Here is a 27,510-nt window from a genome sequence, read left to right on the forward strand (position 1 = left end):
GCTGGTGCAGAGCTGCCTTCAAACAACGTGCAAGTGAGTTTAAGACTAATCCTGGTTCTTACACCCTCCCCTTGTAGCTCACAGGGCACCACTCAAATTCTGCCCTAATTTCAGTGAGAGTCCAAATACCTCTGTATTGATGTCCCCTACTTCACAATATTTAAAAATGGGTGTGATGCAATGTGAGAAATGCCCAAGCAAAAGCTACCAATTGCCATTTAATACCTGTAGCTCTTCCAGGTAGCAATGCTAGAAGGCATTATTTTCCAGCTATGGGTTTTTGTGGGCTGCTAAAAGCATAACAGACCTTTCATACCCACATCCACATGCAGCGATGGAATCCAAAACGTAGCATTGACTGTTTGAAAAACAAACCTCATGCCTCTGTGAGAAATACAGGCCACTGGCAAGTGCCTCAAAGTGCCTCTCTCCAAAGAAGCACACTGAGAAAATTTAAGGGAGTAGTGGTGAATTCCAACAGAAAAAAACCGTGCTTAGGCTGTGTCTTACCTGACGGCTATTAACATCTTCTGTACCTGCCATGACAAGCTTAGCCTGGTTTGCACCAATGATGTGTCACATGCTGAGCCGTGTTCTGAAATCCTGAGTTCTCCTGGGACTGGGTGGTTTGTGTGGTGCTCCAGCCATCTGCTGATGGATGAATTACTCCCCTGGCAGATAGTCACCCCAGCCCTTCCTGCAGGCGTGGGCATATAATTGGTGGCGTACCCCTGAAATGGGAAGCGTTACACTAAGATGCTGAGGCAGTTAAGAATGTCACTGACATTTCCTTTCTGGCAGAGCCACGGATGTGTTTATCAAAACTAGAGTTCATTTGGTCGAGTTCTTCTGGTTCTGGTGGCGAGTTACTTAATAGTACAAAACCTAGAGCAAGCAGGAACAGGAAGGGCCGGGCAGGCGAGCGCTGGAGCCACACTGGTTAATGGCCTGACCCCCCGGGAACTGCTGCACTTGAAGTAACAGATAAGGGTTTGACTGTCTGCATTGTGTTCCAGCAGACGAGTGTTTTGAAAACAAACTTGGTAAGAAATACGGACGCTTCAGGATGAACTGATGCGGATGCTTCAGGATGCTGATGTGGAATGGGAAATGTAACGGTGACTTTAAGTCTGTTTAAAAACTCTGCAAATGTTCCAATAGCCTGTGTATCTAGTAATTCCTGCGCTGTGGCTGCAGGTGGCTGTCTCTAGACAGGGCTCCCTGGCGAGGCTGTTGCCAAACGAGTTTCGGCACAGGCTGGACCCGGCAGTGGGCACCCCAGGGGCAGACCCAGAGTGTGCTTGAGTCTTTTTCTTGGGACAGCAATTCCAAGTTGCATGTCGGCTGTGATCAAGAAGCGGTGTTGCAGCGTGGGGATGGTGGGTTTCAGCCTCAGACAGCACTTGCTGCCTGCCGCTGTGACTCAGTTTCCCGCAGGGAAGGTCCGTGGCTGGGATGTCAGGCTGCTCTCCCACCCCTGGGTAGCACCGTTCAGTGTGTAGCAATCTCCCAGCCCACTTGCTTTGCACGCAGCTGCCCAGGGTCGCGGGGGCAATGTGGAAAGCTGTAGGAGTTGGTTGGTGGCCTGCTCAGACCTTCCTCCAGCATCACAGACGCTGCAGCATGGGAACCGACTGGAAACCCAGGTTCATGGTGTAGTGAGGCTGTTGGGAGAGTAACCCTGGGCTTCAGGCGGCGCCGCGCTGACCTCGGTCCCCGAGCAGCGGGGAGGCTGGAGGAGCAGGGCTGCGCTGGCCCGAACAGGAGCCCGGGGCTGCGCCCCCCGGCCGGGCCCGCCCTCCGCGGGGGTGGTGCCGCCGGCCGGAGCCGAGGATGCTGCTGCCGCTGCCGCCGCTGCTGTTGCTGCTGCCGCTGCTGCTGGCGCTGGCGGAGGGGCGGCGGGCGGCAGAGCTGCGGCTTGGGCTGTGGGGCAGCCCCCGGGGGAAGGTGAGCCCGGCCTTCCTCTCCCTCACCCTAGATGCCAGCCTCGCCCGGGACCCGCGCTACGTCGCCTTGCTCAGGTGAGCCGCACACCACCACCACCCCCCCCCCCGGTCTTGCCCAAAGGAAAAAAAAAAGGGTCCTGGAGGTGGGCGGCAGGAGGGGTCCCCTGGAGCCGGGGGTGGGGGGTCCCGGCAGGCCGTGAGAGGTCCGCAGCCGTGGGGGAGGTGGAGCCCGGGCATCCCGGCGGGGAGCCGGCGAAGGCGCCGCTTCCCGGGGCGCTCCGGAGACGCAGGGCAGGAGGCGAGCTGGGGGGGACGGGGGGGATCTCCCCCCGGGGGCTTCTGCCTCCCCCCGGGGGCTTCTGCCTCCCCCCGGGGGCTTCTGCCTCCCCCCGGCCCGGGTCCCGGGCTGCGGGAGCTGCCGCGGGCGCTCGGGGAGCGGGCCACCGGGCGGGAGGCACAGCTCAGCTGGTCCGGGCTAGAAGCAGCGCGGGGATAAACTTGGGAGAGGAGCTGCTTTGCAAGCAGGGAGAAAAAAAAATAAGGGGGGGGGGGGGGGTACAAGAAGCTGCTGAGCGGGAAGATTACGTGTGGTAAGGCTGAGGGCTGGGGCTGTTATCCCTGCTGCTTCGCGAAACAAAAATTATCTGAGCCCCCAGGCAGCTTTGCGGAGGTTTGCCGGGGCACTGTCCGCGTTAAGAGAAATACATGCTGAGGAAGGCCTGTCGCCATCGAAGCTGATCGAGAGATCTTAAAAATGAAGCCTTTTTGTTTCCCCCTTGAGTAACGCTCAACAGCACTGGACTGCCAAGTGATGGTGTACCCTGCCTGTTCTTTTGGGTCTGACCTCACTCTTGCCTTTTCTTCCCTGATTTTCCTCTTCTTTTTTTTTTTTCTTTCTTGTGATTCTACCTTTTTTTTTTTTTTTTTTTTTGGAAGCTGTCTTAATTCTTTCCTTTTATCTTTCTGATGCCATACTTCATCTCCATGGTATTTCTCCAGTCCTGTTTTCCTTCCTCCCACCACTTTCATCTTTTCCTTCTCACCAAGGTGGGGAGAAGGCTGCTGCCAGCTTTATTGGCGAGTGCTCACATCTCCCACCTCCAGCCCTGACAGCACTACTGCCGCAAGGAGCGGGAAGTACTTGGTGGCCCCTAATCTACTGCATGTCACCACTGAGCAGATAGCACTGGTGTGCATCGCGGTTTCCCCCAGCAAAGGCCAGCTGTCAGTGCCGCACATCTGGCATGGGGTGCATGAGTGGCCGAGGCAGATGGCTTTTGCTTTATAAACCTGCTTTGCTAAAGTTAATGCTTGCCCCAGCGTGGGCTCCTAATCTCTGTTGGGTACAAAAGCAATCGCTTCGGCTGTCGATGGAAGTCGGGACTGATGATGTCAAGTCAGCCTTACATTCACCTTCTCGCAGGACTGGTATGTCAGTTCTGTAGAAACAAACCCAAAATATCTAGGGGAGAAGGATGCTTAGGATAAAAAAAAAAAAACAACCAACCAAATCCAAACTGTTTTAAAGTATTTCCTTACTTTGCCCCTGGGATTTGGCTCCCTGTCCATGAGTATGTTCCCTGGGGAATGTCTTCCCCTTGCCGCCCTGCCGGCCCACTTAGCTGGCAGTGTCTCTGTTGCACCGTGCAGAGGGCTGGGGCACAGGTGCCCTGAGGGGTCAGGAGCACCCCGAGGTTACCAGGTAGCCCCAGGTCACCTACGGCAGTCTGTCCCTCTGGGCACTGGCCACGTTAACCTCTATACTGAAGCCACTGTCTGCATGTATGTAGTGTTTTTCTGTTTCTTGACATACTTTCCTTAGCAATCCGAAACTGATCGCCCTGGCAACGGCCCTGTCCCCAGGGTTCCTGAGGTTTGGTGGCACCGAGACAGATTTTCTCATCTTTGATCCCAACAAGGATTCAACTTTGGAAGAAAAAATCCTCTGGGAACTTCAGGCCGAGCAAGGTAAAACTGGCATCAATATGTTAGACTCAAAAAACATCCCAGGTTTAGGAGGTGGCTTTGATGCAGGCTGGGGATGCCACAAGGGCACAGTGGCAGTGCAGTGCCCTCCATGGGGTCAGCATTGCTCTCCTCCATGGAGAGGAGATCCATGGACCTTCAGCACAGTCTGTGGGAGGAGGTGTGCCAGCTGTGGGAAAGCAAGGAAGCGTGCAGAGGGCTGCATGTCTGCCCCAGCATCTGCTGGGGCTCCCCCTTTGCTGCCCTGTACTCCTTGCGGCAGCCTTGGAAGCTTCGCCACTGCCTGGGAGGTGGCCAAGGTCAGCTCAAAAGTTGTGGTTTCATTGTGAAAATTAAGTAACGCATGGAAGGCGTAATCTGATAAGAACAGAGCCTCTGTTTTTGCTACCTTGGCCAAAGCTAGGCTGGGGGTGCAGCCTTGCCCTCCTGTCAGTTTGACAGGGCAAGAACAAACCAACCAGACCACATCCAACTGCTTGAGCTTTGTTCTGGTGTGCCAGGTCTCCTGCTGTGTCCATACCCTCGTTAAACTTAGCAAAAGCACAAAAACCCTTCTAGAGGTGTTTCAGATGAAAAGATTCCCACCTACTCCTGTGGTTCGTAGCACAACAGTGCAGTGGTACATCACTGTACGACCCAGGATACCTGGGTTTGAAGTCAGGTGGTACTTTTCCCCCTGCACCACTTTGCCGAGGGGCTGTCTCCTATCTGGGTGACTGTGACCCCAGCTTCTACCTTCCTTTTTGGTTATGGCTCGTTCCTGGTTTGCATACCAAGAAAAAAACCACGAGCTTTTTCTCAAAGTGTCTTATGACTCCTGCTGGCATTGCCATGGGAGCCGTGCAGGGCAGCCAGCGCTTTGCCATACGCGAGGCGGGCAGTGCAGGAAGCGCTGCCCCGTATCTGCCCGCAGCATGGCGGGCCATGCACCGCGCCGCACCGCTGCCTGCTGGGGTGGCTTATCTGCTCCTCGGCGCTGCAGCCCAGGCCTCGTCAGCTCGCTGGAACAAAGGTTTCCGGATGGTGCTCCAGCTAAAATAGTTTATTGGGGGGTGACCACCATGATACCACCAGAAGCACAGCTCAGTCTTCCCCCACTCCCCCATATCCATCACTTTAAGCCGGGAAATATACATTATATAGAAAAAGAGGGTGGCTCAATGCATAAATATACGTTAGCTATGTGGTTAACATTGTGAAAGCAGGGGTGTGTTTCACAGAAGTACGTGACTGGCACCCAGCAGTTCTGCTTTCTCCTGGGGGATGCAGCCCTTTGCATGCTGGACCCTGGCTATGAAGACAAGGGCTTAATTGCTACCAACCTTCTTCTGCCCTACAGAGACTTGTGGCTCCAGGCCTGCGTTTGCCGCTGTGGAACAGCTGCTGCTGGCCCAGTGGCCCAGCCAGGAGAAGCTGATTCTTGCAGAGCATAACTGGAAAAAGCACAAAAACACCACCATTACAAGTAAGGCTTCAATGGATTTTTCTGCTACAGTTTATAACCAGGGGGCTGCAGTTCTCTGCCCTGCAATAAAAGGGTGGCAGAATTTTTTTTCCATTAATGATCCCAACAACCCCTTCCCTAGGTACCCACTATGGATATTAAGCTTTTCACCGAGGCTTCATTCCCATAGGCTGTTCAGAGCTGAAACCTCTGGAAAAGAAATATTTTATTCATTTATAGAAAAAAAAATCTTTGAATATTTTTCTGTCTGCCACCTCATATTTAATAGTATTCAGCTGCTGCAGCCGTTGGGAGGATTTCAGTACCTTGCAGGATGGTGTGCGGTAAGGTCTGGGCTCTTTTGTCCAGCTGGGAGAGCTTGGCACATCTGCAACACCAGGCTAAATAAATATAGGCGGTGGAGATTGTTGCTTGGCCAGAGCACAGCCAGCATACTCTGACCTTGAGATAAACAGCCCCTCTTTCTCCTCCGTGCAGGAAATACGCTGGATATTCTCTACAGCTTTGCAGTCTGCTCCAAGTTTCACCTGGTTTTTGGCCTCAATGCCTTGCTGCGAAATGGTGGCTTGCAGTGGGACAGCTCAAATGCCCAGGCGCTGCTGGACTACTGTGCCTCGCAGAGGTACAACATCTCCTGGGAGCTTGGGAACGGTAAGTGCAAAGCCAGCCTGTGGGCCAGGCCAGCTGTCACCTGGAAAGGTGCCACTGCAGGGCAGGGGCTGGCAACTTTGAATGTTTTGCATGACAGCCCATGAAGGCAAGGTGTTGTTTTATTGGGAAACATCAAGGTCTTAATTTGCGAGGAGGGATTTCACAGGAAGCGCAACAGATGAGCAAATTGAGATGATTTTTCTGCTTCTACCAAGGCTCTGAGGTGAGGTGAACGATGGCCTGTGAGGTGCAGGATGTCGCCCATGGGGACTGACAGGGATAGAGTGCCAGAGAGCAGCATGCTCCATCACTTGGGGCTTTTCAGTTTCATGCTCATCACCTTCAAATATCTCACCTGTACCGTGCCAGATCACGTGAAGCTGTAGGGGAAGCCACTCCCCACATGGAATGAGCTGCCCTATTTTGTACCCTGAAACCAGAGCAGGGTGCTGATGCATATGTGTATTCCCCAGAGCCCAACAGCTTCAGGAAGAAATCTGGCATCTACATCGATGGCTTCCAGCTGGGGCAAGATTTTATTCACTTACGCCAACTTCTAAGTAACTACACCCTCTACAAGCACGCGAAGCTCTATGGTCCTGATGTTGGGCAGCCCCGAAAGCACACGCAGAGGCTGCTGAGAAGGTAGGGGTGGGGGGTCCCAGCAACACCCCCCACGGTGGGCATGTGTGAGATGGCTGTGGCTCGTCTGCACCCAGATGCAGGGGGCATGAGAAGGCACCTGGGCAGGGATTTAAGGATTTTCTGTTCCAAACCAATAATAAGGATGTACCAATGGATACATCCAGTCTATTTGAGAACTAATCCCCTTAAATTAGGAACATGGAACTTTTTTTCTTTGACTGTGGATGACTGAAATCTTACCTGCATGTACAAGCTCAAGGCTTAAATGCTCAGCCTAAACTAAGATGCTAGCAGTACTCCAGCAATCCACATGCCTTTCGACTGAGTGCTGGCTCTAGTGCTGCATTAACAAGGGCTTTTCACCCTAGAAATCTCCATGTGTTACACAAGCATTAATTCATCCCCCCAGCGACCCACCAAGGCGGCTGTGCTGCCCAAAGCCATTTAAAAGCCGTGGCAAGCATGGTGCCAAACCAGCTCACCATCACCACCACCAGCTGGGGCGAGAGGGGACAGCTGCGTGTGGCAGGTTGCTCATAGGGGGCTGCAACCCATCACCAGTCCCTGTAACCCCGCCATGCTCCATCACACTCCCTCTGCTTGCAGCTTCCTGAAATCGGGAGGGAAGGTGATCGACTCCGTCACGTGGCACCAGTAAGTACTGCTCTGATGCCATCATCACTGTTTTCTTTACAAAATGTCGATTTGAACATCTCAACGGGAAGCAGGGGGGTGAAACACCCCTTTCAGTGGTTCCTCGGGTGCCTGTCCATAACCACCTCTGCTCAGAATAAGAGATGATTTGAGGGAGCGTGTTACAGAAATGCAGAAGCAGCGAGGACTTGTAATGTAGGCATGGCAGTGGGGAATGCGAAACGTGCGAGGTGGTAATTTTGCTTGCTAAATATGTGCACTGGGAAACACGGAAGTGGGATGTGGAGAAAAAGATGGCACGGCAGCTTTACTTCTCAGAAGAGCACAAGTGAGTAGGTCACGGCGCTCTCCCGCGTGACAAGAGTTTCTGCAGTGGCTGAGCCTTTTTGCACATGGTGTGTTTCAACATGTGCCAAAAGCTAGTGAGATCTGAGCAGTGGTCCTGGTGGCCTCCAAGCTCCAAGTTGCCAACCCTTGCCAATAAAATGCACTTTCTTAAGAGAAGAAGGGGGTGTTGTATAAAAAGAAAAGAAGGTAGCTCAGACTTACTTGGCAGAGATCTCTCTGCTGAATTTTATGCAAGAGCAAAGGGTTTTTAATGTAAGGTTTTAAACAACTCGTGAGGGTCTGGGCTTTGAAACAGAGTCAGCACCCCTGACACTGCTGCTGCTCTTGGCATTAGAAAGACCGGATCTGCTTGAGTGAAATCTTTGCTCCCTAAAAGCAAATTCAGGGTGTCACCAATGACCCTGCTGGCAAATGCATCTAACGCCTTGTAAAAAATGCAGCAGAAGACGAGTTAGCTGATGCGTTACATGCTGCCTTGTTTCTTGCCTGTCTGATATAAACAAAAAGCCTTGCAGGGCTGGCTGACCTCTACCTGTAGAGAAGTGCTAGCAGCTTCTCCTGCTCCCTTACGTCTGCTCTCCAGGTCAGTTCGGGCTGTGTGTGGGTACCTCCCCCTCAGATCCCACCTGCAGCGCAAACAGCATGGGCACAGTTCCAGCCCTTCCCTCTTGTGCCACGGCTTAGAGCCGCAGTTTTAGAGTGCTCGGGTGGGCAGTGGGTAAGTTGGCCCCAGAGCACCTGCCGTGAGCTCCATGTGTTTGAAAGTGATTTCCATGTGATTCTGGTTTTCTTTCCGGGCTCGAAAGCAGCACGGTGACATGCAGCAGACAGGTAACAGCGGGAAAAGATGCACATGCTTATATTATATATCTATGTATACATATATGATTCATCTATGTATTTTGAGCTGTTAGTAAGGCATAAAATGTGTCCTTTCCCCTTCCTGAGCTGTTCTTGCCCTGTGGCTGTCTTTGCTTTGAATAAGCATGCATTATTTTCTTTACTAATTTAGGATTATCGGGTTTTAGCTTCCTCTTGTGGCTGGAAGACTTCTGCTTCTGGTAGGACTGAGTGATAGCTCGATGAAATGCAAAAACCATAGGGATACCAATTTCCCATTCTTTATTCGGACAATCCAGACGTAAAAGCCCTTTTGCTTTATGTGGAGGGCAACCTTCATCCTGTAGAGATGCCTCCATCCCGTTCCTCTCCAGATTGCCAAAATACTCGGAGGGACAGAATTTGGGACCTATATTTTTTATATATAACTTGATACAGTAAAGCAAGTCATAACATAGGAGTGTCAGACTCCTCAGCAAGAGCAGATTTTACAGAAGCTGCCTCTTATTCAGGGATGTTTTCCTCATTCTGAATGAGCAGATGCAAAAAAACCCTACTACTTCGGTTGATCAAAATTTGTGATGTCCTGCCTCCATCAAGGTAATTATACCTGATAGGTCCCTTAAATACAAGCAACATACCTACACATTTGGAAAACAGAAAAGGAAAAAGAATTGTACAGAAAAATAGCTCTATGGATAAATTTATCGAACAACCAAGTACTTCTGGTGGTGTTTTGTACCAGTGGTGTATTTTTCTTTAATTTTGGCTGTGGGGTTTTCTTCTGTTTCAAGTTACTATGTGAATGGACGAAGTGCAACAAGGGAGGATTTCTTGAGCCCTGAAGTGCTGGATACCTTTGCCACAGCTGTACATGAAGTCCTGCAGGTACCTTGTCCTGTTCAGTCATTCCCATGTTCAGTTTGCAGGAGGTTAGCAGGGAATCCAGAATACAGTACAATTTCTCACTAGCAATAACCAGGGATCCTCAAAGCTTGGGTGCTGCTGTCATTGTAAGTTTAAAAATAAAACAACAAAACCCCCCAATACTAACAATAAATGAGCTTCAATAGTTTGCCATGCAGCAAGCATGGTGCCAGATACATCACAAACGTACAACATTCTTATTTATTGTTGTACTCGTTATTCAAGGATGTAATTTATTGCCTTCCCCACCCCCCAATTTCTTTGTATTTCGAGATGCTGAGAGAAGTGTAAATTACAGTATACCACTACTCAGTACAAGAAGATTTACAGGACCTGTCTTTTAGTGGTTTGCCTTGTTCTGCATGCATAGATGTGTTTTTTTGGAAGGGAGGGGTAGTAAATCTGCTTCTAGTCCTTCTGATCAGAATTTGTGACACATCCTGGCTCGGTTGGTGTCATCCCTTAAATGCAAACATCATACATCGGCATTTGGCTAAAGCATTAAATTTTGATTACCCATTATTTCAGTAGCCAAAACACTTAACTGTTGTCTTTTTGTCGTCTTCCCTCTGCCACACTGGCCAGATTGTTGGTGGGACTGTGCCCAACAAGAAGGTCTGGCTAGGAGAGACGAGCTCTGCCTATGGAGGGGGAGCTCCCAGGCTGTCCAACACTTACATTGCTGGCTTTATGTGAGTACCGTGTCACAGGTGTGTGGAAATTACATGCCTTACCAACTAAAGGGGGTTGCGTCCATGCCCTGTAGGAGGAACATCTCTGTCGGGCTTCCAGGGAGCGCAGGCAATGCTCTAGGCAGTGTTGAGGACCATAACCTTCCCACTGCTCCTAGTATGCTCGCCTCATGCCTGAGGTTTGATGTAGACCCAGGTAACAGGAGATTCCTATGGGAAACTGAGGATGAGAAGCACGGAAAAGGTGTACTTCTGCCCTTGAATCTGCAATGCAAACTCCATCCTTTTGTGAGGACAGAAAGTCATTCACGAGATGAGTGTCCTTTTCTGATGTCATCCTTCGACCACTGTGAGATACCTAAGCAAAGGGAAATTTAGTTATGAAAATTATTTTCTCCAAGGACTCCAGTAGCATTTTATTGAAATAAAAGAATTCAGGCTTTCTTAGCACTTTGATCAGTTTATCGCTTCAGGGAGATAAAATTGCATGGGAATGTGTGGTTCACACTTCAAAAATTAACCAGAAACATGATTGCAATGTATTTTTTTCCCCTCCTGTAAGGCATGATGATCTTTTCATCAGGGCCTGGTGTGTTAGCAAGTCAAAACCTGGTAGTGGCAGGCAACCTTGTCATTGATGTGATGGTTTCTGTCAGCCTTCAGGCCCATGGCCAGTTCAGGAGCATCTGCTCCTGGTTCCCACCACCTGCAAACAGGGGAGTGGGGCAACTGTTCCCACCAACTTGGACCTCCGTAGTCTGAAATGATTTTTTTAAGGTAATCAATGCAAAATTTGAATTGAAATTAGCTGTGTGATTTTTGAGGAAGTCAGCATCATGCTCTAGTTCTTGCTTTCCCGCTTCCTGAGCTGGTTGGAGAGGGGCACTGGGGTACAGTTGAGGTCAGCGATTTCATCTGTGTGTTGTTTGCCTCATCTTTTGGCAGGTGGCTGGACAAACTTGGGCTTTCAGCCAGGCAGGGAATTGACGTGGTGATGAGACAGGTTTTCTTTGGGGCAGGGACCTATCACTTGGTGGATGCCAACTTTGAGCCTTTACCGGTATGTATGCAACCCCACCAACACCACCTGAATGCTGCATCTATTTCTGCACAGGCAGCACGGCATGTGGAGATACGTCAGCTATTTTAACAGTGTCTTTTGTTTGTTTGTTTGTTTGTAAGATAGTCATGGTTGTACCTAAAGTTAGGTCACGTTTCATCATGGGTTCATGTATTGTATATAGATACAAGATATTTACTGCAGCGGGAGGGACGCAGCTAGTCTTCAGCACAGCAGAGGCTGATTTCTGGGTTATAATGTGAGTCGTATGAAGACAGTTCTGGAGTTCACAAGGCTTTTCTGGATAGACTATGTTGGTTTGCGTACTCCTCAGCTGAATGATGAGTAGATTTTAAACAGAAGTGATACAAGGTATTATAATGAATTCCAAATGAAAACCAAACCAACATTAAGTCAAGACACAAGCATTTCTTAGGTCACGAGCATATTTAGCCTTCAGTGGTAGCGGAATGATAATGAAATTAAAACATGCTTTCAGTATAGTTGGATTTATTAGGAAATAAAATTCTGCTGTAATTAAACATTGTTATTTGAACTATTCGTTGTTCTTGCATGTACAGCATGTTTATTTGTTCTAGTAGCACTTAACCTGGGGGTGAGAGGATAGCATCTTTCTTTTTAGCTTTCCTCTCATTTTTCTGATTCCAAGTTGTGATTTTCACAGGCTCATAGAGACCATCTGAGAGGACACCCAGCATCCAGGGGGTTTCTGTCCTGCCTGTTCAGCTGGTCCCCATACCCAGGGTCTGCATTGTCAGGCTTGTCGTTTTGGGCTTTTTAGTCCCTCATTTAAAATAGGTTTAATTTAGACTGAAAGGATGTGCCTTGTTCCTCACCTATGGGCAGTACTAATTTATTGTTAATCAAGTTAATAATGCTTTAGAGGCAGGGAAATCCCAACCCAGGTCCATCAGCTTTCATTAGCATGGAAATGAAGGACAGCAGTGTCAGAAGGCTGCACCTCCTTGCAGAGGGGCTGAGCGTGTGAGCCGGTAGGAAAAGTCACTTCCCCAGGCTTGTTGGTGAGTCAGGAGAGAAACACCATGGTTTTCTTTCTAGGAAAACCTCAAAGACAAACAGACGAGCTGGGAGAAGCTCTCTAAAATGCACCAGCTGGAAGCACATCCTCCCCTGGGGCTGTGCTCAAAGAAGCGATGCTGCAAAATGCAGCTTGCCTGCAGCCTCCTAGTCCCAAAACACATCGGCACATGCGCTCTTTGGTACAGTCATGGACTTCACAGAGGAAAAGTAGTGGTCAAGATACAGGAAAAAGGAGACCTGGAAAAAAAAATGAGTCTGCACAGGGCATCAGCCTGCTCTCGGGCATCATCCTGGGGTGTCAGGATATACTCTTAACTGACATTCAGAAATTATTCCCGAAACCTGTTCAAAAGCACGATGTTAGTGAAAGGCATAAAAGAGGGGGTTTCTTCCTGGCACTGTGCCTGTGGGCTGGGCACAAGCTCTCCTGCAGGAAGGGCAGCCCATCCCCTGGGATTCAACCTGCAAGTGCTCTGTACCCTGCAGAAGGGCGTTTCCAAAGTCCAAACATCTTTGCCACAGAAAATGCTCCGAGATTTGCATATGAATGGGAATATGATTCTAAGGTACCTTGTAAACACAGCTGTTCTGCAGCTTGGAGGCAGGGTTTTCTCTTTAGCTATGTTGTTTGTGGGAATTGAAATAGATACGGTGAAAAACTTGGTAAAGCAAAAAATTATTGGGGGGAAAAAACCCCCACCCTGAAATTACCAGAATAATGAACATTGCATTAAGCACCATGTGAAGTACCTGGCACGATGTACCCAAGTGCTTATGTGTGGTTTTGTGCCTCCCAGGACTACTGGCTGTCGCTGCTCTACAAGAAGCTGGTGGGTACCAAGGTGCTGCAGGTCAGCCTGGCAGGAGCCAACGAGAGGAAGCTCCGTGTCTACCTCCACTGCACGAATGCCCTCCAGTAAGCTTCCAGAAAGCCTCCAAAATATCCCAGAAACTGAGCCCACATCCAGGCCTAAGCCAACAAAAGCAATCTGGGACAGCACGAGGATGCACGCTATTTCTGTGAAACCTCTTTCTCTCCTGATCCTCACCATCATCTTCTCTCGCCTTGCAGCCCAAAGTACAGAGAAGGGGATGTGACGCTGTTTGTCTTAAACCTCTACAACGTCACCCAGCATTTGCAGCTACCAAGTTACTTATCAAGCAAGTACGTGGATCAGTACCTCTTACTGCCTCATGGCAAAGAGAATATACTTTCCAGGTAAGCATGTGATTCCTCCTGCCTCTGTAGAAAAGGTTGTGGGTTACGTGGCCTCCAAAACCTCACTTTGTTCGGTTTGCAAGGATGGGGGTGGGGGGAAGGGGTTACTCTTCAGTCATCTAGGGCTTTTTTCAGTAAGGTCTGACTTCTGTTGAATCAAGTATCCTAAAATCAGGCTGCTGAAAGCTTGCTAAGGTACAAAGACACTTGTTTGATGTTAATCATGAAGCTTTTTCCTATCAGGCTTCGGGGCACTGGACCAGCTGCTGGAGTCCGTTTTCTTTTGCACAAGCACAGGTATATTGCTTTCCCAGGTGCTGGCTCCTGATTTACAGCAACGTGTTCAGGCTGTGTATGGTTTCTCCTGTTGTTCCCACTAATGCATCGGTATGGGAAGGATCTGCTCTGGGGGCATAGAAGATACCCTAATATTTGCAGGAGAGAAAAAACAATTGAAATTTTGTACTTTTCAAAGCCTGTTCTACTGTTAACCTCACTAGAAGAGTAAGAAACATGTACTTTTCAACTTGCTGTGCTACGACTCTAAGGGACTCCTTGCAGAGGGACTGCTGCAGATGCTGTGTGTGTGATAAACCCCCAAAGGAAGTTTAGTTTAGCATTGGGCTGAGTTTGTGTTTACACTCAGGTTGAAATCTGTTTGATGGCAAACAAAGCACAGCTGCCCAAACAGTCTCTCTGTCCCTCTCCAGGTCCATTGAGCTGAACGGCCGTGTGCTACGGATGGTGGATGACAAAACGCTGCCAGAGCTCATTGAAAAACCCCTTGGTCCTGGCAGCATACTCGGCCTTCCAGCCTTCTCTTATGGCTTTTACGTTATAAAAAATGCCAAAGCTATTGCATGCATTTAAATGGTTAATACACGTGCACGGTATAAATGTAAAGCACTTGGCTAGTAGAGAAGTTTAATCCTAGAAATTCACTTTTCTACCACAAGACTAAATTCTGGCAAGAGATGCAAATGTGGTGGCACTGGTATGGTTGTGGGCTGGGGAAGACATAAGGACCTGCTGGGTAATTTGTACATTAAAGATGCTCATTAAGCTCCCTGAAGAATTATCCAGGTAGAGCAAGCCCAGGCAGGGGCTGGTTTTGCTCTCCGTCCAGCCTAGGTCACTGTGCTTGGGCATGGGGCCCTTCTCCACACCACATGTGGAGCTGCATCAGCTTCTCACGCTGCACTTGGGGCTCTGCCAGCCAGGAACTGCAACTTCCCCTCTCCCTTTTGTTTCTGCAAGAAAGTTCCTTCAAAGGCTTGCCTTCAGAAAGGATGAGCAGGGGGGTTATTTTAGCTGTACAGCTGTGATTTTTGCCTGTGCCTTGTGGGGAAGCCTGAGGAGGGGTTGTGGTTGCTGAGGGCATCTCGAGGTGGAAAGCAAGGACGCACAAAGTAAACTGAGGTCAGAGTGCCTGCAGGGGAAACCAAGCACCTTGCCGAGGACCCAGGTCCTCCATGGGATTTGGGGCAGCACTGCAATTTTTTTCCAGGCTAGGAGAGTTGAGTCACAAGATGGAGCTGTGGCCACGTGCTTTCCAAAGGCGAGTTTTCCACACGTGAAATACAGGCTGTTCCCGCAGGGTGGTCCACTGCTGTCCTCACAAGCTTCATCCACAGGAGGAAAGGATAGGAGCCCACCAGTGCCCTGGCAAACCCTCTGTGGTCAGTGGGCTGCACAGTGAGGGCTCGTGACTCCTCAACCTTCACCACCCTGCAGGTGGTTCAGCTGGAAAGGACTTCCCTGAACCTATCTGCAGGCGAAGTCCTGCCTTATGGTCTCTTCTGCCCTCGTGGAGATGGGAGAGTAAGGAGACTAAGCACATCACCCACCCCTCGACCATCAGCTCAGTGGCCTTAGAGCATCCTGGGGACAATCCTGCCCAGCCAGGCTGACATCCCTCCTGCTGGGGAAACAGCCATTTTGGCCAGTAATCTGTGTTGGTGGTGGGTGGCTTTTCTTCTCAACTGTGCCTTCCCCATGCCCGCCTTGCTGTGGTTTGGTGTGCCACTGGCTGCTTTCCTCTGGCACAGGGGCTGCCTGTCTGCAGGGGAGCAGAATGCCTCGGAGAATACCTGTGGTCTCCTGCACGTGTTTATTTGCATTTACTTTTCTTGATAATATATAACCCATGTCGCTGTCAATGCCTTACGATATTTTGAGCACAGCAGGGAAAAACGCCACCACCACACCACTGTATTTCCCTTTTTAAGCTTTAAAAGGATGTTACCAGCTACCGGGGGTTTCAACAACATGGGGAGGGGGAAGAACAGTTAAAATTAAAACACTTTAAAAACAGATGTACTTTTGAAGCTATGATGAAAAATTGCACAATAAAAAGGTTATATTTAAGTTCTGTGTGTTGAAGGAGTGTTTGCATCCACAGCGCAGATGCATTCTGTGAAGGGTTGCATATGAGGGGGTAATATAGATCACAATGAGAATAAAGAAGGTTGTTTCTTTACATTGTCCACGTTCACTAAAAGAAGTAGAGAGAGCATAAAATGGAAAGTCTTACATACAGTCAACATAAAGTTAATAATATATTATTATAACAATAATAAAAGTTACAAGTAAAATATCAAAGTTATTGTTTGCCAGGTAGCTTCTTTTTAGACCTTTTCTAACAGTTTTGTTCATTCCTATGCTTATGACTTATATTTGAAGATTTTAATGAAAGTGATTTATACCAGCTTTTGGCAATCTCCCTGGTTTTTTAAGATTCCTTTTTGGCATTCTGCTACCACTCAATGCCCTACCTTTCTTTTGGTCATACATCACCTGCACTTTGCATGATTCCTAACAAGAGTACCCAAGTAAATACAAATTAAAGAAATCCTATCCAGGTTGGTGTGTTTCAATTGCCATTGGTTCAGAAGCCCTCCATCCCGCTGCCTGACTTGCACACAATACATGGGCTGATGATCAGAATGCAGGAGTGTCCTTGTTTTGGCTGGGATAGTTGATTTTTCTTTCTAGTACCTGGTGCAGTGCTGTGTTTTGGATTTAGTATGAGAATAATGTTGATAACACACCAGTGTTTTAGTTGTTGCTAAGTAGTGTTTACCCAAGTTCAGGAGTTTTCAGTTTCCCATGCTGTGCCGCTGAGAAGGGGCACAAGAAGCTGGGGGGGGGCAGAGTCAGGACAGCTGACCCAAACTAGCCAAGGGATATTCCATACCATAGAATGTCACACCCAGTATATAAACTGGGGGGAGCTGGCCAGGAGGTGCTGTTTGCTGCTAGGGGGACTGGCTGGGTGGTGAGCAACTGTATTGTGCATCACTTGTTTTTCTTGAGTTTTCTTCTTCTTTCTCTTTTTATCTCCCTTTTCATTACTATTATTATTAAATTTTGTTTTATTTCAAGTATTAAATTGTTCTTATCTTGCCCCATGAGTTTTACCTTTATTCGGATTTTCCTCCCCATCCCACTGGGGGGGCCAGGGAGCGAGTGAGCAGCTGTCTGTTGGTACTTAATTGCTGGCTGGGGTTAAACCATGACAAGAAGCTACTAGCAGGGGTACAGGGATGTCGGGGCTGCAAAAGACAGCTGCTCTGGCTTTACCTCCCAGCCACATCTCCTCTGAGCACACAGCCTGGTTCCTCGTATTGTGGGGTGGCGAGAGATCTGATTTACAGCTCAAGTAACCGCTTTCAACTTAAAAAGCTCTGCGTACACCCAGATGGCTTCCCTTTATGAAGTGTTGTACATTAAGCTCATAGCTACTGTTAGCTCTGTGCAAACAAAGCAGGAGGGAGATGAGCATGGGAAATGAGACACTGGATCCCAGCACAATGAGACAGGCATGGTCAGAACCAGAGGCAAACCACCCTCACAGGATCTGCCTGCAGCAGGCACGCCTGCCCCATTGGGTACCTTATCTCAAGGGCTTTTTTTTCTCTGTGGATGTTGTAAACCTTGGGGTCTCAACCTTGAACATCAATATACTTATCTGAGTCCAGGGACGACAATTATATCTTGCACACGATCCAATTTACTTTTGCATTTTTTACTCTGGAGCTTGGATTGCTCACCTTGCGTTTACAGTAAATCAGTTCCTGGAAGGTGGAATAAATTGCATCGTGACACCTTTATACAGGGGATCATTTAACATATGTGAAAGTAAGGAAACTGATAATCCTTTAGAATCAGGGGCAATTTGACTAGCCACTCAGATATGTCTCGAACAAGACAGTGGGGTCTTGATAGCTTTTGGTGATTTTCCGAAGTCGGAAATGTGCTATTCTCTATTTTTTTTTTTTTCAGTGAGGGGCCAGACCACTTTATAATGAATATAAATTAGTGACAGTTTGCTTTTCTGCTTTACTTTCATGAGCTCCTTTAAAATTGTCTGCAGGTGGTCCAGAGTTTGCTCACCACATCACACATTAAAAAAAAAACCCACCAACATACCCACAGTGTCTGCTCAGGAGCACCCACCTGGTAAAACTGGAATTCCCAGAGACAGCAGAAAAGAAAGGCTGTGGGCAGGCGTTGCAGGGACTTGCTTGCTGCCCTCCAGGATGCACTGTTCGCATGTGGTTTGGACACTCATCTGTACCGAAATAAAGTCCTCCACGACTGACACCCTCATCGTGAGAAAGCCAAGGTCACAAAAGAAAGTATTAGTTACACTTTATTAGAGTTGAGCAACTGTTTCTTTTATGGTCCTGTGGGAATGGTTTTACTGCTGCAGAGCACTCACTGTAACAGCGAATGGAAAAATGCCAAAGTCACTTATCCTGTTGGGTTTTTTTAATTCCCTTTGGGTTTTTGTCAGTTGTTCAAGGTGAAGGAAGTGTAAAACTAAGGCAGAAGTGATAATGCTGCGGAGCCACTGAATTCTCCAAGAAGTATTTCAGCAGCAAATGTGGGGATATTTTATCACTGAAACAATGCCGTGCAAGACAAAGTTTTCAGGGCCCTGTCCAGAGCTCCCCTCCCTGCCTGGTTTATGCGGTAATTCGCATAAGACGGTGGGAGGGCTGAGTGAACGATGACAGAGATCCAAAGGCTGTACACGAAGTCAGAAATTTTTATTAACAGCAGTCTGGAGAGGATTGGGTGATGAGACACATGCTGACGTATGAACACCTATGTCTTGTAGATGGTATGTTTGATGACATACAGTCACTTCTGGGATTTCGGCCAAATAGCATGCAAGGCTGAAGAAATTCAGCAGTAACACCAGCACACACGCTGTCAGCGAGATGCTGAGCTACCGTAAGTGGAGACTAGAGAGTCACTAAACCTGTGCGGGTTTTGCCCGGCTGTTCAGCCGCCGGTGGCGCTGGGGCGCGCCGGCAGTGCGCGCTGCCGGACGCCCACGGCCGGTGACGCGGCTGCCGGTGACACGGCTGCCGCGCCCAGGGCCGCGCCCTGCGGCCTACGGGGAGCGGCCGCCGCCCCGCCTCGCCCGCAGTTTCGGCTCCCGGGAGCGAGGCGGCGGCCCGCACACGCCAGCCGGGCGAGGGGCGGCGGCGCCCGCCCCAGGGGCAGGGAGGGGGGACCCCCGGCCCCGCGGCCCCGGCAGCGGGGGGGACGCTGCGCATGCGCGGCGCCACGTGACACCGCCCCGCCGGAAGCGCGGCCGCGCGGCGGCAAGATGGCGGCGCTGCTGGCGCGGCTCTGCCGGGGCGCCCCCGGCCTCCGCGCCGCCCGCCTGCCCCTCGCCGCCGTCGCCGCCCCGCCGCTGCGCCGCCCCTCCGCGCCGCCGGGGCCCCCGCGGCCGCTCAGCTTTTCGGCGGCCGAGCTGGTGCGCGCCGCGCCGGGCCCGCTGCGGCCCTACTTGCGCCTCATGCGGCTGCACCAGCCCACCGGTGAGCGGGGCGGGGCGGCGCCATAGCCGTGGCGACGCGGTAACCATGGCGATGCAGGCGCCAGCGGGCGAGAACCAGGGGCTCCGGTGGCGGTGGCCGTCGCACCACTCCCCGGCCACACGCTCGCTGGGCTCGGGCAGAGCGGTTCGCCAGAGAGCGCGTCGGTTCGGCCGTGCCGTCGCTCGGCAGCGAGCTGCCCTCTGCCCCGTGCGCCCCCACCTCTCGTTGCCCCCCTCGCCCCACCCGGGTTGTGTCCCCGCTCAGGGACGTGGCTGCGGTACCTGCCGTGCACCTGGAGCATCGCCTTGGTGGCTGAGCCAGGCTGCCTTGTCCCCCCCTCCCTCCCCCCCCATCCCAACCCCCTCTCGTTGCCCCCCTCGCCCCACCCGGGTTGTGTGTCGTGTCCCCCCCCCCCGTCGTTGCCCGCCTCGCCCCACCCGGGTTGTGTCCCCCCTCAGGGACGTGGCTGCTGTACCTGCCGTGCACCTGGAGCATCGCCTTGGCGGCCGGGCCGGGCTGCCTGCCGGACTGGCACATGCTGGCCCTGTTCGGTGTCGGGGCGGTGCTGATGCGCGGAGCCGGTTGCACCATCAATGACATGTGGGATCGCGACTATGACAAAAAGGTAGAGAAACCGCCGTGGGCTTGCAGGGACCTCAGGGAAGTGGTTTGCTGGTTAATTAACCAAGTACATGTCTGCTCATTTCCAGCATCACCGGTGGGTCCTTGCTGAGTGCAAGGGCTTCAGGCTCCAGGCTCAGAAATTCCTCCATGTTTCTGTCAGATATGCATGCAATTAATTTGTCTATGTTTCCTCCTAGAATAGTAGAAATCTGTTTATTTTGTATAACATTTCTCTGTCTAGGACTATAGTAAGTCTTCTAGAGTATTAACCTCTGTGTAAGATAATCATTTTTTTCAACAATTTTTGTCAGCAGTTGTCAACAATTATTTGTTGTCAGCTGTACATAGTACTTGAGCAAGTTTATTTTTCAACTTTGCTTTGCATGACAGAGCAGAATAACACTTTTCTGCTACACTTGCTAGTTGCAGTCTACCCAAGAACCACGTATTTTATTTTTTTTTTAATTTTCAGGAGCAGGTTTTTCTTGAATATTGTTAATTTCCTCATGGCTGTTAAGTGTATCATGCCCAACCCTCAGCTAATCCTCTTCTGTTATGTTGTATTTTTCATCTCCTTTTTGTTCAGAAGAGGGAAATGAGCAGAAGGCAGTGCCCCGCGTCAGATGTTGGAATGTGCACAGGTGCAGGCTTGGAGGGGGAGCATCCTGGTGATGCGTCACTGTTTGTTTGTCTTGTTTTCTGTTCCTATATTATTCCTCTGGTTTTGGGGTTTGGTTTTTGGTGCTGGCAAGAGACAGGTTAATGAGCCAGTCCAATACGTGAAGTCCTTACAGCTCTGTTGTATTTGTGCAGTTGGGAAGGCGATGGATCAGTACAGGTTTTGTGGCAGCTTTGCATGGTTTAGGGTTCAGAGGTTATCAACATCTACATATGCTAAAAGTATTTGCCAGGGTGGGGTGGGTGTGATTAGTAAGGTGGCGTTTTCAGTGGAATGAATTCCTTTGTGCATTGATGGGATGTGGTTAGATACAAAGTTTTAAAAATTCTCATTGCAGCTCTTTCTTACGTACCTTAAGAGGGTATCTTCAAAACAAGTGCGATAGAGGCCAGACCAACAGCAGGGTGTTGGCTTGTGTTGGTGATGGTGGTTTGGGGGTTTAGATTTTATGTTACAGATTATTTGGTAAATGTTTTCTTTTCTTTAAATGGAACATCCTGTGTTTGGTTATGATGTGCAGTGGAATTGGTCGCAAATACATTAAAGGCATGTTTAACCTGCAGAAGCAGTATTTGACGTTTAACATAACCTGAATGGGGGGCAGAGAACAAACTAAAAGAGTTTATTTACATTCACATTATTAAAGCATATGCAGAACACTTAATACATATGTAGCATTCTATAAAAAGTTGGCTTTCGAACTTCTTTGAATGGACTTTACACCATTTTCATCAACGTGCAAAACTTTTGTCTTTTTTTTTCCTTTGGCCGTGGTCACCTTTGGCAAGTAACTCAGCATACATTGCAAATTAACTTTTTTTCTGATATTTTTTTCTTCCTTCAGCTAGCCTCGTATGATTTTCTGTTCCAGACGTATTTTGTAAAATCCATTGTATCCCAACTAGGATTAAATTAATTGTCCTCTCATGGTTATTAACTATGGTTACGTGTGCTAGAGGAGCCCTGCACCTTTATGGTATTTTGCATGATAATCACTTCAATGCGTTTAAACACAGAAGAACTGCTCAAATTTGGGATAGTTAGCTCACAACTTTTTAGGTCTGATTTTATTTTTTTTTCCCCTAAAGTAATAAAATTTCAATATGAGATATCTGCAGTGTTTCTAATCAGCCTCATTGCACACAATTGGCGCTTTATTTCTGCTCTAGTTTTTAAAGCCTACATGCTTCTATTATGAGTGCTGCTGCTTAGAAATAACAGCTCATGACCATGATGGCATGCTAGGTTTGTATCATTGAAGGAACCCCATCTCATACATTCTGTGACCTGTTTCAGTTTATTTTTGTGCTTATATGCCAATGGTGTGACTTCTCATTTTAAGATACATTAGAATGTTTTATGTTGGATTTGGTATTAATATGATTATTTCAATTTTTAGGTTGCGAGGACTGCAAGTAGGCCCCTGGCAGCTGGAGAAATCTCCATTTTTCAGTCCTTCATTTTTCTTGGGGGACAGCTTAGCTTGGCGCTTTGTGTGCTCCTGTGTCTGAACTACTATAGGTGATGTATGAGTTACCTTTTATTTAAAATTTTATTATGGGTCCAGAGTTAAGCACAGATTTTCAACAGAAAAGGTGTTGGGTGCAGACAGAGGAGGCTGTTAGACATGGAATTGTGTTTAACGGTAAAAGAATTAGTTCAGTAATATGTATGGCTCCTGTAATGCTGCACAATATCTTGTGATCTTTAGACTGGCAAACAATAAATGTCTTGGTACTTTTTACAGTATCATTCTGGGAGCAGCCTCTTTGTCTCTTGTGATCACCTACCCTCTGATGAAGAGAATAACATACTGGCCGCAGTTAGTTTTGGGTAAGCTGGAAAAATTTTTACTATTTTTTTCTTCTTCTACAAATAAGTAATTGAACTTTTTCAATTACTTGAAGAAAGCAATCTGATTTTTTATAACTTTTTATTAAAGTAAAATTACCTTATAAACAAAGGTTTGTTGTGCCAGAAGCTTCTTAAAAGAATTTATAACACAAGAGTTGATGTTTGGGTTAGGGATTTTCTTTGTTAAAAATCAGTTCCTTCCTTTGGCAGAGTGAAGGGATGGAGAAAGGGAGGAAGGAAAGAAGTATTTGTCATTTGAGAATCGGCTTTAGTTTCAGGGTGCTCTTGAAATCTTTCTTAAGCATACATTTGTCCTGCATTTCAGTCTTCAACCTCTACAGTACCTCCCGTGCAGAAATGGATGGTGCTTGTATTTCAGGATGAGCTACTAAAACATATCTTTGTATCTTAGCCTTCACATTCCAGCTGCCTTCAGCGTTTTCAGCCAACTTTGTCATTTTCAGACTTGAAGTACCATAGTGGGCTGTTGTGCACTCTTGCAGTCAGTTATACTGACATCTTTTGTTTTACTGACATCTAAGCATTTTAACTTTAGACCCGTTGTTTGAGTACACGGGCATAGTTCTGTGCAAATATTTCCCTATGCTAATGAAACCAAATTTAAACTGAGGGAAAAACCTGTGGCTGTAACCATTTCTCCTTGTAGGTCCATAGTATATAATGTCAAATACTTGAATTTATTACCTGCCTGAAAATAAGTGGTAGAAAAATAGAGATGCCAGTATTTTATAAAAAGCTGCTGATAAACACTCAAACAATATTTATTTCTATACATGTAATTCAGATTGCTCCTGGCAATCTTGTAACTTTTTTATTTTTAACTCTCTTTATGTTTTTAGGGCTTACATTTAATTGGGGAGCCCTTCTTGGCTGGTCTGCCATCAAAGGGTCATGTGAGTGGTCTGTGTGTTTGCCCTTGTACTTAGCTGGAGTAATGTGGACGCTGCTATACGATACCATTTATGCACACCAGGTAGAGTAACAGTGAGAAATTTCAAGTGTCTGTGTATGTTTGTGTGTTTAATTTACAACTTTGTTGTCAAGCAGCAGTACTAACCCGCTGCCGTTCTTCACCCTCAGCTGAGCTAAAACAGCATCAAGGAAACCCCAGCCCCTGGACCTTTTATTGCTGTTTGCAAATGTTTTACATACCAGACAGAAAGCTGGAAGTATAATGAACTTTATGTACCTATGCATTTGCATTGTGTAAATAACTTTGGTATTGGTATTGGCTCTTAGCTACTAAAGCAGCTTTAAGGACCAACCTCCTAAATTAAATTTTAATTCAGAGACCTACAAATGGACTTAAATTGGTTTCCTAATAAGAAATGTTAGAAACTTAAGCAAAGCCCTTTTTGTTTTCCTTATGAACTGGCAGTTGGATTGTGGATTTTTTACTAATTCATCCTTCCATTCCAGGATAAGAGGGATGATATCATTATTGGTGTGAAGTCAACAGCCTTGCAGTTCAAGGAGGATACGAAGCAGTGGCTCAGTGGCTTCAGCCTTGCAATGCTCCTGAGTTTGTGCATGGCAGGAATGAATTGTAACCAGACATTCCCGTATTACTCAGCTGTGGCTGCCATAGGTGCTCACCTAGTGCACCAGGTTTGATGGATTTATTTATATTTTTTCCATGTGAAAATTCTTGATAAGAAATCGTAGTGATTTTCTACCCCCATCAATTTGCCAACTACTTAAAAAAATAACCCTGTAAAGAGAACTGAAGTCTTTTGACAATAAGATTGCTTCTTTTAAGTGCCTTTTGCAGACCTTTTGTTTGGAGAGACCTCCAGTGGTCCACATACTGTAGAGCACTGGTTTTCAGTCTGTTCCTGTCCAAAAGAACTGCCTCACATTAAGCTGTGATCTCAAGGGAGCAGTTTTCTTCTTGCTTCCAGTAGCAGCTGCAGCTAGATCCTCCTCCATGTCCTGCAAGATTGTGCAGTTTTTACTCTTCTGATGCAGCTCTTGCTATGTCTGGCACATATGATCTGAGACAGCAATTGATGTACGTTATGAATGTTCACTTGCTTTAAAAGATTTTGTGGTCTACACTATCAAGGACACAGCTATACAGTAGCTATATGAATACGAATATTGCATGTTCTGTCTCTCAGAGGTGGTTAATTTTACATCTAAATAATTATACAGTACTGTGGTCTGGAGCTTCAGTCTGTGATCTGACAGTTTAACAAAATTTTCTGTGGCTTGTTCACTACCACCTGTAGCAGATGTTAATATTATAATTTCATGGTAATCGACTGTTCTAATTCACAGTTCTTTTTATAGCAGAGAACAATCCAGTTCAGTCTCGTATTAATTTAGAAATCTTAATGAATAGCAGAAAGAAAGAAATCAACTGTGTCAGTAAAAACACGCACGATCTTGTTACCCTGTTCTTTCTGAATCGTAGCAACTGTGTTGCCCAGCCTTTCAGCGACAGGTCAGTCTGTATGAAAATTGCTGGTCTTGATAGGTGAGTGATAGCAAAGAGGTTTGAGCAAGTAGTAAAACCGTCAATAGTCTGAGAAGTTAAGTGTGTGGTTAACATGGAACTTTGTAAAGCACATTAGACTTACATTACACTTTAATGGGGGGAGCTTGTGCAGGTGATGGACATTAACAAACCTCTGGGTAAGAGAATTCTTATGATGGTGTAGTCTGGTACTTGTCAGCCACTGCTTTTCATAGCGGTTGTTCTTTGAGATTTATGAGTGAAAGAGTACTATGTTCCGCTGCATAATCATGTACAGTTTGAATTGTCAGAGAGGCTTTACCTTGTAGTTTTGGCACAATTCCCTGCAGGGGAGGGGGTTTATAAATGAGAATGCAGACCTATTGAATGTAAATGGTGAAGAGTGTACACAAATTTTCTAGATTGCCAAAGTCACGAGAGCAGTGTTGTTCTGTGTACCACAGAGTAGTTTCCTTTTGAGTGACTATTTTAATATTCATGCCTTCTAAACATTGTCATGCTTTTTGATCTAGATTTCTGAGTGTGCTTACCTAACTGAGTTTAGAAAGCTGAGTAAGCCTCATGAGGGTTAGGTTTTCCTGAATTGATTGGATTTGTGCCTGAGACAGAGGAATTTGGGTCATGAACGTGTCAAATTTCAATGCCACTCAAGAAGTTCAGTGGTAGAAAAATAACATCTTGTATTTGCTTTGCATTTCTGAATGGTTTGGCTGCTATTGGGTTTTATTTCTCAGTTCAGTTCAGTGGTTTCAGTTCCCTGTGCTTGAGGGGCTGGCACGTTTTCAAGGGCGTGGATAACATGTCTTAGAAGCTTGTGGACAATGTTTCAGATTATTTGATCAGAACCTAGCCCCGTCACCTCTCTACAGCTGCAAATGGCAGAAGAACAGATTTCCTAGCAAAAGTTTCACTTCTATTTAGTCTGATATATTCTGATTTCTTCAAAGGCTGAGTTGCAGGGTTTGAGGTTTTGGCGGGGTATTTCTTTCATTTATTTTGCTTAACATTTCCTCTTGCCATCCTTTTCGAGACTTTTGCACCAAGTTTTGTTTCTGGGAATATTTGTCCAGTAATTTTGCTCTTGTTGTACTGTGTGGGGTTTTTTCACCTTTAGTTGTGACTCACAGCAGACAGCTGCCAAGCTGGGCAAGCTTTGCTTCTAGCCGTTGTTACAGGTGTCCTGGTTCTTTTTTTGCAAGAGCGTTGAACAGACATGGCTAAGAGTGACTGGACTACACCAGCACTGTGTGATGAGGCAGGGCTGGGCACCTTCCTGTGCATTCCAGTTGGCTTGATTCACTGCTGGCTCTACAGTGCCTTGTCTTTACTTAAACACAGAGCAACACCTGGCAGCAGAGATTTAAAGGTGCAGGCAGGTTTGGGGGGGGCGGTTATTTTTATTTGAAGCTCCCAGTGTGGAATTATGTGGCAACCTACTGAGGAAAATCTCAAAAGGACTTATTTACATGCCCAGATATTTTTACATTTTAAAATGTGAAACCAGACACACCAGTATCCAGGCTGTTTATATGGTCCTTCTTTGAGAGGGTCCAGGAATCAGGTTCATGTATGATCCTTGACTTTTCTGCAGTATGTTGAATAAAACTGCCAAGTAAACATAGATGCCAGTTATGCAAAAAATCCTTTGTAAGCACAGACTGTTCCGGTTTCTTGTGGAGACAGCGGTATGCTTTAGAATTTGAGATTCAGTTTTTGAAGTTACAAACCATTTGGTGTCTTTTTGTGATGTGTCAAATATTTATGAGTCTGTAGAATAATAATGCTATAATGTTATACTGTGCTTTTGCAGATTTACAGTTTGGACATAGACAAACCTGAAGACTGTTGGAAGAAATTTGCTTCAAATCGTACTGTAGGCATTCTGCTCTTCATAGGGATTGTGCTTGGAAATCTGTGGAAACAAAAAGACATAAAAAATGCAGAAGAGTCTTTAGAAGACAGGTAGTTGAAATTGCTATAAATACTGATATTTCAGTCCAGCTAAAATGTAAGTACTGTAAGAAGGAAAATGTTTTTAACATAAATATAGCTGCTTTATACTGTTTATTTGTAAAAGCTGGTGAAAACATTCTTGTTTCTAAAAGCATGCAAATTAAATTATTCTACAATATAAATTTTGATTATCCTTAAATGACTTCAACCGCCGTAGAAGCTTCAACAAGTGCAGCTGCTCTGGTGGTCCTGCGTAGTACAAGCAAACTTCTGTCAAGCTCTCGGGACTGTAAGACCAAGATTTTATACAAAACAGATGTCTCTTAGTGACAGCATGTGGGAAAATGCAGAGTGATTTCAGGATGTAAATAAAATCTGACTGTACATGTTTGGTGTTCTGATTTATTACATGAATGATTTTCAGTTTGAGTTGGAGCTTGTTGAGTGAAAAAATTGCAGTAACAATACAAAGTGATCCTAATTTTTCAATTTTTATTTGTTAATTCTATACATTTTAACATGCCAACTGGTTTTATTTGTAGCCTTACAGGAAGAGCTTTTTTATAGG

The 27,510-nt window shown here is 47.1% G+C and overlaps 2 protein-coding genes across 2 annotated transcripts; both read left to right on the top strand.

The window, feature by feature from the left end:
- Window positions 1-1,811: 1,811 nt before the first annotated feature.
- On the top strand, window positions 1,812-15,974 carry HPSE (heparanase). Its single transcript, XM_055706897.1, has 12 exons — window positions 1,812-2,021; window positions 3,769-3,914; window positions 5,272-5,397; window positions 5,875-6,048; window positions 6,522-6,693; window positions 7,300-7,347; window positions 9,330-9,423; window positions 10,048-10,154; window positions 11,100-11,214; window positions 13,074-13,192; window positions 13,349-13,495; window positions 14,206-15,974. The coding sequence occupies exons 1-12, from the start codon at window positions 1,834-1,836 to the stop codon at window positions 14,363-14,365; spliced, it is 1,596 nt and encodes a 531-aa protein (XP_055562872.1). The 5' UTR covers window positions 1,812-1,833; the 3' UTR covers window positions 14,366-15,974.
- A 3,010-nt stretch (window positions 15,975-18,984) lies between these two features.
- COQ2 (coenzyme Q2, polyprenyltransferase) lies at window positions 18,985-27,328 on the top strand. Its single transcript, XM_055706908.1, has 7 exons — window positions 18,985-19,332; window positions 19,791-19,957; window positions 22,035-22,156; window positions 22,383-22,468; window positions 23,350-23,483; window positions 23,930-24,118; window positions 26,800-27,328. Exons 1-7 carry the CDS (start codon window positions 19,119-19,121, stop codon window positions 26,953-26,955), a joined length of 1,068 nt encoding a protein of 355 aa, XP_055562883.1. The 5' UTR covers window positions 18,985-19,118; the 3' UTR covers window positions 26,956-27,328.
- The last annotated feature ends 182 nt before the right edge of the window (window positions 27,329-27,510 follow it).

Source organism: Falco cherrug, chromosome 1 (assembly GCF_023634085.1).
Source record: "Falco cherrug isolate bFalChe1 chromosome 1, bFalChe1.pri, whole genome shotgun sequence".
NCBI lineage: Eukaryota > Metazoa > Chordata > Aves > Falconiformes > Falconidae > Falco > Falco cherrug.

What these genes read in the sequence shown, in the direction of transcription:
- COQ2 (XM_055706908.1), top strand. Translation starts at nt 19,119, where the DNA reads ATGGCGGCGCTGCTGGCGCGGCTCTGCCGGGGCGCCCCCGGCCTCCGC. An exon ending in CTGTGTCTGAACTACTATAG is followed by an intron (nt 22,157 to 22,382) that starts GTGATGTATGAG and finishes TACTTTTTACAG; the next exon opens with TATCATTCTGGGAGCAGCCT. An exon ending in ATACCATTTATGCACACCAG is followed by an intron (nt 23,484 to 23,929) that starts GTAGAGTAACAG and finishes CTTCCATTCCAG; the next exon opens with GATAAGAGGGATGATATCAT.
- HPSE (XM_055706897.1), top strand. Translation starts at nt 1,834, where the DNA reads ATGCTGCTGCCGCTGCCGCCGCTGCTGTTGCTGCTGCCGCTGCTGCTG. An exon ending in GGAACTTCAGGCCGAGCAAG is followed by an intron (nt 3,915 to 5,271) that starts GTAAAACTGGCA and finishes TCTGCCCTACAG; the next exon opens with AGACTTGTGGCTCCAGGCCT. An exon ending in CAAAAACACCACCATTACAA is followed by an intron (nt 5,398 to 5,874) that starts GTAAGGCTTCAA and finishes TCCTCCGTGCAG; the next exon opens with GAAATACGCTGGATATTCTC.